This window comes from Echinops telfairi, unplaced genomic scaffold, assembly GCF_000313985.2.
Source record: "Echinops telfairi isolate 266 unplaced genomic scaffold, ASM31398v2 ScPeMD7_2010;HRSCAF=2546, whole genome shotgun sequence".
Lineage (NCBI taxonomy): Eukaryota > Metazoa > Chordata > Mammalia > Afrosoricida > Tenrecidae > Echinops > Echinops telfairi.
In genome coordinates, this window is record NW_022105908.1 from 5,765,481 (window position 1) to 5,774,287 (window position 8,807).

General features: G+C 47.5%; 1 protein-coding gene across 1 annotated transcript in view; it reads left to right on the top strand.

The window, feature by feature from the left end:
- Positions 1 to 563, top strand: part of LOC101655146 (myosin-13-like) — a 7,749-nt gene extending 7,186 nt beyond the window's left edge. Inside the window, exon 5 of the mRNA XM_045293295.1 lies at positions 543 to 563. Within this exon, the coding sequence (XP_045149230.1) occupies positions 543 to 563 (21 nt within the window). The remainder of the gene's footprint in view (positions 1 to 542) is intronic.
- The last annotated feature ends 8,244 nt before the right edge of the window (positions 564 to 8,807 follow it).

Here is an 8,807-nt window from a genome sequence, read left to right on the forward strand (position 1 = left end):
GCAAAACCAAGCAACAAAAGAAAACAAAACAACAACAACAAAAAGCCAATGACAACAACAACAACAAAAACAGAACACAACAACCACAAAAAAGAAAAGCTTGTAGTTAATTCAAGAACTGTTTGTTGACCTTTAGGAGTGTTTTCTGGTCAAGTCTGATGGGGTGCCAAGCACTGGCCCCAAAGTCTATTTTCGGTATTCCTTGGGCACTTCGTTGCTCTGTTCCCCTTGCTGTTCTGTTGCACACCCTTAGTGTTTTGCCTCCGTGTGGTGGGATCAGATCGGGCACAATTCCCACACTGTGTCTCCAATGCTGTCCCCTAAAGAACCCATTAAAAATTATCTAGTTTGATATCTTCATTCTACAGACAAACATACGGAGGCCAGGAGGAAGAACTGACCTTCTCAATGACCCCTGAGACCAGTCCAGTGGTCCTGCCCCTCCACTAAGTCACTCTCCCAATAAGAACAAGAACATCACATCATTTACATGCACAGAGCACTTGGTGCGGTCAGACTCACTCTTCCCTTTCCCACCCCAGCCTCCCGGCAAGCCTGCCTGAAGACCAGGCAGGTGTGCACGCTTTCGTGTTCTAGAGAGGTTATAGACAAGTTAGGACTCACCTGCTGCTCTGAGAAGGGGGCTGCAATGGTGGCTCTTCATGCTTCCTGGGCAAAGCATGGAGTCTCACAATTGTGGGTGTCCGAGCACGGGCGTGTGTGGCAATGGTAGGAGCCCTGGATCCTAAGAACCCAGCACTGCTCATCTACTTATCAGATCACCTTCAGGCCTAAATAAGAGTATGCAGCTAATTCATTTGATCTGGAGTCAGTCCCATGGGAAGCACTTTGGCAGCCCGTTCTCATGACAGGGATGGAGGCTGGTGGGGGCAGGGGAGAGAAGTAGGTATAGCACAGGGTCCTTGATGTGTCTAAAAGGGGCTTCCTTTGACTTTTGAAGCTAACACATCAAAGAGTCAGGGGGCAGAAAAAAGTGCTCATGGAATCACTCCTCCACAGCATAGCTGGATCTGAACTCCACCTGCACAAACACAACAGTTCGCTTGAGGCTCCACCTATCTCCACATTTACCTCACTGCCTATCTCTGGCAATGAATGAATCAAAGAAAATCTTTTCTGCCTAGGCATCAGAGAGACTTGCCCTCATACGAATTAAATAACTACTAACAACTCAATGCCATTGAATTGAGTCTAACTCATAGTGACCCTATAGGACAGAGTAGAATTGTCCTTGTGGGTTTCTGAGACTGTAACTGGTTACAGGAGTAGAAAGCCTCCTCTTTCTCCCATGGAGCAGCTGGTGGTTTTGAACTGCTGACTTTGCAGTTAGCAGCCCAATGTTTGATGAAATTGTGTAGAGTGGAAAATGTACCTCATTGTCCTAGTGCTGGGTTGGGCACTTATTGGACAATAATTACAGTTAGGTATATTTTTATGCTATGTTCTGAGAATTGGAAGAAAGACAAGGGAATGAAGGAAGCTTCACGTAAGATGGGTTTTCTTATCCCACATCCACCTGTCCAATTCCAGTTGGAAACCACCACTCATCCTTAAGCCCTCTGGCTCTTGGGTTGGATGCTTCTGGTCTCTCTGACTCTGATGTAAAACAAAGAGAGAAGTAAAGAGGATCTTGCCATGGGTCTTCATACAGTGAGATGCGGATCAGAGCATAGGTTCCAGTCTTGACAGATCTACACTTTCTCCAGGGCCTTGGGCAAGTCAGGAGTGCCTCTGAGCCTCAATGTGGAGCTAAAGTTCTGGGATTCCTTACACAATGGTGTTATTGGGTGGGATTGGGCAAAATGTTTCCTCCACTATGCAGTACTGCCCACATTGCCCACTGTTGCTGCTGTTTCAATGGCAATAGTCAGAAGGGTGGTGGTGGCACTATTATAATTAGTATTCAGCACTGAAGCCTGGCCACCCAAACTTAGGGCTCCGGGACCTTGGAGAGCAGAGCCTACCTGACCTCCAGGCAGCTTCACAACAGAACTTTGCTGCCACCTCCTGGTCGTGGGAAAAAAAACATATTTTTGCATTATGCAAATAACCTAGGACTTAATCCAAGTCTTGAATCTGACACACAGGGGTATCTTTGGGAATCAAGATCATCTGATCCAGGCCCCCTGGATTTTCAGATGAGAAGATTCAGATTTATAATAAAAGCCAGTCGCCCATCAGTGACAGTAGCAATGGCAGTACCCGACATAATAAGTCTCCCTGCTCCAGACCAGGATTCCTCAATATGTTCTGAGGGTCCATAGCAGATGCTTTGAAGAATCTCAAATTAGAGGACTAGAGAGCGGAAGAAAGAGATTGGCCCTGAGCCGTGACTTTGACAGCAGAGGTTGGACCCATGGCCCCGGGGCTGCCCCTGCCATAGACCGCACCCTCCTTCCTCGAGGGCCCTCTGCCTGACGGGGGAGCAGGATGGGTCTCAGAGCTGAGAGCAACACCCCTGCTCTTTCAGAGGCACGTGAATAGACTCTGCATGTCTCTGAGATAAAGGTGACAGACGGCAAGGCCAAACCGAGACTCCTGGGCCACACTCCTCAGCCCAAGACAAAGGATAAGGAGGGCCACTCTGCAGGACGCCCAAGACCAAGACCTGTGCTAAATACTTTCCATTCATTTCTTCAGCCCCTTTCACCTTTCTCTACCCTCCCTTGTGCCCTAGGAGGTTGAAATCAAGAGGGTTCCTTGACTGCTGGCTGCTGGATGGATATGGCCAATGCGAAGCAACCCACGAGAAGAAAGAGGAGGGGAGAGAAGAAGGGAGAGGACAGGAGAAGGGAGGGGAGAGGACCGAAAAAGGGTGGGGAGGTGAGAAGAAGGGGAAAGAAGAGGAGAGGGGAAGGGGAGAGGGAGAAAGAAGAGAAAGAGGAAGTGTTTATTCTTAGCATCCTTCCCTGTCAGGCTCCCCACGCCCCCATCCCTTTCTGTCCCAGCCTCCATTACCAGTGGCCCCTGAACTCCAAGTTTACTCCTTCGTACCTAGAGATAATAGAGCCCTGCTGATACTTGGCCTGGCGTTCTGCTTTGTCCTTATGCTCCGCCCACATCTGTCCAGCACCTTGTAAAGTGTCTCTTCTACTGTTCACATGGTATCCATTTGTGTGTCATCCTGCTGGGAGTCTGGCTGGTACCAGACTCTTTCTGCATGCACATCCTCTCCCCTGCCCCATGGATCCTCCTACGGAGCGGGACCAGTTCCCATGCGAAGTCAGCCTAGATTCCCTGGAGGGCTAACTGGCTGCAGTGTGTGACTCTCTCGGGTCAGGAATCCCATTCAGGTCAGTCACTGCACATCCTATTTCATTGCATACATCAACCAGACTCAGGCCCCCACCAAAATCAAGTCCTTCAGGCGGCTTCCTGGTCCCCTTGTCTGCGCAAACCAGTTTACTCTCTGGTCCCCAGGAAGAAGACCACTTCCATGTCTATCTGGGAACTAGGGAAACCAGTAGCAACCGTGATCAGCTCACGAAAGCCTATCCGTTGATTTCTAGCAATTTTGCGAGATCTTTGTTAAACATACACACACACACACACTGCCGACCAGTCCGTTCCAGCTCCTAATGCCCCTCCCGAAGGTTTCTGAGGCTGTAGATCTTTACAAGAGCAGATGATTTCGTCTTTTCTCTAGTAGTTCCTACTACTGATGTTGCGGGTAGCAGCCCACCACATAAGACACTCACCTCCGATTCTCCACTTGTCCCACACAGACACAAGGCAAAATGACAGTAGAGGAACTTGCCATTAAATCAATGACCTTTAAAGCAAAGGGAATCGCACAAAGTCCTTAGTTTTGAGGTGATCTTGACTTTAAACAAAGAGAAATTTGGAAAGAAATATTATTTACATCAAGTACAGTAATGTGCAAGCTAACGGCTGCCCGTAAAGATGGAGGGAAACGGACATGTTTTAACTGAAAAGAGGCATGTTTCTGGCTGCGATGCTTGTTCGAGGTCCTGGGTTCATTCTTACACTCCCCCGCCCCCAGTTGTAGCCATGAGAGTGTTGCATTCAGATAAATGTTTGTCATCCTGTTCGTGAATTAGGATGATTGATCATATTCACTATGTGTGCGTTTTAATGTTCTAAAGATAGTAAGTATATAAGGAAACTTTATGTCATTGTACATTGTTTTTGCTTTTTTCCACTTCTTATAGCTGCCACACAATTAATGATTGTCATTTATTTCCATGCCTGAAATTAACTGACAGGGTCAGTCACTATGACTAAGAGCCAGCTAGTTGTTGTGGGTTTCCTTCCCCCTTTTTCTTTCTTTCTTTCTTTCTTTTTTTTGGTATTGACAATTCTGTGCTGTGTTTGGGATGTAAAATGGTTACTCCAATATGCTGTCTATGACATGTAAATAAATAAAGTAGCTACTCAATGAAAATGCCTTTAAAGGATTTTAAAAACTCATCCCTTCTTGTGGGGAGAAGTCAGACACTTGCTGCCAGACTGCTGTCTCATCCCACAGCAGGGCTGGGCCTGCTCCCTGCTGCTGGGGACAATGGCCTACTTCTCTCTGAAGCTTTGGGACCATTAGCTTGGTTCCTCTAGGTGGCGTTTGCACCCTACTGATAATGTTCCTATGGAGACCCAGAGACCAACCCCTAGACCACCCACTCATTGCTGTGTAACCTATAGTGCAGCCCCTTCCTGTGACGTATGTCTTTACCTGTAATTAGTGGGCTGGATTGCCCCCAAAAAGGTATATAGGTGTGAGTCAGCGGAACTTCTCTCTCTGACCCTGAGCTCCTTGCTGCTCACTCCCTGCTCACTCCCCTCTCCCTTGTTCCCCTTCCCTCCTTCCCTTCCCCCCCTCTCCACGTGGACCACCAAGCTGGGCTGAGGTGAGCAATGTTGCTATGTATCATGTCTGACTGTATTATTGTAATAACTCTCATGCTCTCGATGACTTTAATATAATGCTTATATATCTCAACCGTACAATTGTGCATTACTGAACCCAGAAGTAGTATTACTGAACCAGTGAGTTCAAGCAGCGGGTGGGGGCTGGTCCCCTCACCCTCCCTCAGCTTCGTTAATTTTTTAATTTAATACTACACCTTCTGAGCCTTGGACTACATAGGACTGTTGTCTATGTTCTTGCAGGGATTTACAACTAAGAAAGCACGTGCTGTGAACATGCTTTGTGCAGGAATGTCCTTGCACCACTCCTCAACTGCACATTTAACATGTTTTATTGCATGTGAAAGAAAATTGACAGTACCATGGACTGCCAAAAGGACAAACAAATCTGTCTTGGAAGAAGCATGGCCAGACTGCTCCTAGAGGCTGGGATGCTGAGACTTTGTCTCACAGGCTCCGGGTGTGTTGTCAGGATGACCGGTCCCTGGAAAAGGACATCATGCTTGGGAAAGCAGAGAGACAGCACGAAAGAGGAAGGCCCTCAACCAGATGGCTTGGCACAGCACCTGCCACAATGGCTCAAACAAAGGCACAATTACAAGGCTGGTGCAGGACGGGGCAGGGTGTCATTCTGTTGTGCATAGAGTCACAGTGGGAGCTGGGTCGATGGCGCCTAACACCAACAACACTTGGACATGTCACCAGGAGAGTCTAATCCTTTGGGGGGGGAAGACATCATGCTTGGTAAAGTAGAAGGGTAGCCAAAAAAAAAGAGGAAGCCATTTGACAAGATGGATTGGCACAGCGACTGCAACCATGGGCTCTGTCATGGAGATGGTACAGAACCAGTCCGCGTTTCATGCTGTTGTATACAGATGGGGTGGCTGTGAGTTGGAAGTTACAGCACCTAACAGCAACCACATACTCCTTTTAAGGAGCCCTGGTGGCACAGTGGCTTAAGCATTGCAATGTTAACGGCAAAGTCAGCGGCTCAACCACTCCATGGGAGACAGATGAGACTGTCTGCTCCCATAGAAACCACAGTCTCAGAAACCCGGAGGGGCAACTCGACTTTGTTTCGTAGGCTCACAGTGAGTGACAACTGAAGTGGTTACAGTGGATTGCTGCTCTTTTGCTAACTTGAAGCAATTAGGTTGAAGATCCACCCTGTGCTAATACAGTGCATTAGATTTCATGCTGGAAGGTCACAGGATTATATTTTTAGATGGCCTTTCTGGCTATGAAGAGCCCTCGTGGTGCCGTGGTTAAAACATTTGGCTACAAACCAAAAGATTATTAGCTGGAATCCACCAGCCACTTCATGGGAGAAAGATGCCATAGTTTGATTCTGTAAAAATCTACAGCCTTGAAAACCCTGTGGAGAAGTTCTACCCTGTCCTATAGGGTTGCTGTGAGTTAGATTTGACTTGATGGCATTAGGTTAGTGGGCTTGGTGTTGTTGTTCTGGCCCTGGTATGGTAACTTTCACAGAATGCTTGGGTGGCACTATGCAAACACGATATATAAACTCTTGCTGGCATTGGCTGGGACTAAAGACACCTGTAATCCTGGAGATCGTTCAGAGGGCATGAGTTCAGAGCACACACAGGGCAGTGTCACTTGACAACTATAGTGGCTTCCTGGCCCAGGACACAAGATAGCTACAGTGGGCTTCCTGACCCACAACATGAGGCAGCTGAGTATCTTTAGACAGGAGGCTTGCTGAAAGAGTGGGTCACCTCTGAGCACATGTTGGCAGAGCGGAAAATCTATAGCACTTGCACAAGCAGGGTAGAAGCTGAGAGCAAGAGTCAGTGATGATCCCAGCTGAGAGAAAATCCTTCCTGTGGAGGGGTGCAGCAGAGGAACTGAGAGGTTGGAAGCTCTCCTGAGACTGATGAACTATCTCCAGTCTCCTGGATTATTCCTGTTACATCCAAGTTGCTCCAGATCCCAAATTGTCATCTGATAAATCACTAATAAACGCCATAATGAAGAGTATGGACTAGGAATCTGCGTGGGTATTACAAGGAATGACGTAGCTTCCAGCATCACAGCAATATACAAGCCACCACAGTACAGCAAACGTCATGATTAATGAAGAAAAGGTTGTCATTGTCAAATATTTATTTCGTATTGCTTGGATCTATGATCAATGCTCGTGGAAGCAGCAGTCAAGAAATCAAATGAGAAAATGGTGACTAGTTAAGACTCACCTGTCCAGAGCTCCTGCTGCCAGACCAGAAAATTGGGAGGTAAGGTGAAGGAAACTGGGAGGTATAGTCCTGAAATTAGAACAAGGCAACAAGGGCCGCCCCGAAACCCCACCTAAAACAAGTGATTTCCACTCACAAAGCGAACCAAGAATGCACTAAATTGCTCTAGGTTTGGCCAGCTGGGTTGGCGGGCTCCAGCTGAAAAGCTACTCCCACCTTTTCGCCAGGAGTAGTGGTTTCGCCAAGTGGATGCCCTAAAGGGAACATAATCCCAGACACGAGGAGAACCCCACACCAGAGCTCTCCACACTGTTAGCTGCCTTGAGCTCATAGCCTGGGGAGTGGGGGTGGTGGGTAGCCATAATTTGGAGTAGAAAGAAAAATCCGAAATTCACTTGAGGCAGATCGTGGTGTGGGAGAAAGCAGGCAGATAGTCATGGTCCAGGGGGGGAATTCAGTTCCAGTTGACAGAGAAGGAAACAACCCCCTTATAAGCTGGATATCCCCCTCTGGGGGGTCAGGGTGACAGCCCCCAAATCAGGGCACCTCACAAGCATAATATTAAAAAAGAGTAAGAATATATATTCTTGGTTAAAGCTGCAAATCCCAGGTGCAATGCTCAATTGTGCAGCTCCAAGAAGCACTTAGAAGGGGTCCCTTAACATAAATCAGCATAAGAAGAATCCCACACTAAGGTTGTGGGAACACACACCCCCTAGCCCCTCCCCTGCTGTAGTGCTACCTACAGCACAAGGCAGGTATACCAGTGAACTCCAGTGCTCAATAGTGCAGTGGGAACTGATGCCTGGCTGCTGGTGCGATCTTGACTGAGAGAGCAATACCACATGGCACAAAAATAGACCACATGCTGGGACACAAGTTGAACTCAAGTAAATTCAAGCACATAGAGATTACACAGACATCTCTCTCCGATCACTGTGCCATAATGCTGGAAATTAAAAGAAGGACAGTGAAGAAAACAGGGCAAACAATTGGAGGATGAATAACTCTATTGAAAAAGGTGTGGGTGGTCTGTGGCCACATCAGTTGGGAGGAGCACTGTCTTTTGGGAAATCTCACCTTTCTGACCATGGAGAATGCAAAAGGCAAGGAGGGGAGCTCCACAGAGAAGACTGCCGAAGAGTCTATCACTCTCAGCTTTGAGCCAGTGCCAGAACCTGAACTACCATGGCCTACGAATGAACCAAGCACGTCGTCAACTGTACAAAAGTGTGCGTCTCAAGTGACTCAACGAAAAAGAATTAAAAAAGAAAAAGAGAATTCGCAAAGCGATGACAACTTGAAACCCCGAAAGAAGATTCCGATTCCTCCATTACCATCAAAACTGCCACCCGTTCAACTGGTTCACTGAGACATCCTGTGGGCCTGGTGCCATCAATTAAAGCTGAGCACCAAAGGCCAGAAACTAGATGCATATAAGCGACTGTGTGAATATGGTTTCCCAAGTCAAAATCAGAATTTTCCTGCCACAGCAAAGGAAGCCAAGATCCAGACATGGCTAAAAAAATCAAATGTGGTCAAATCAAATCTAGATGGTTTGCAGAAAATGAATATGTGTCCTGAAGGGACTAAGCCTCCTGAAGCAGCTCCTTCCTCTGCAGAAGGGGCCCCTGCCTTTGAATCCGTTCTCCAGCAGGACGTCAATGTGGTTGACAATACGGTAAT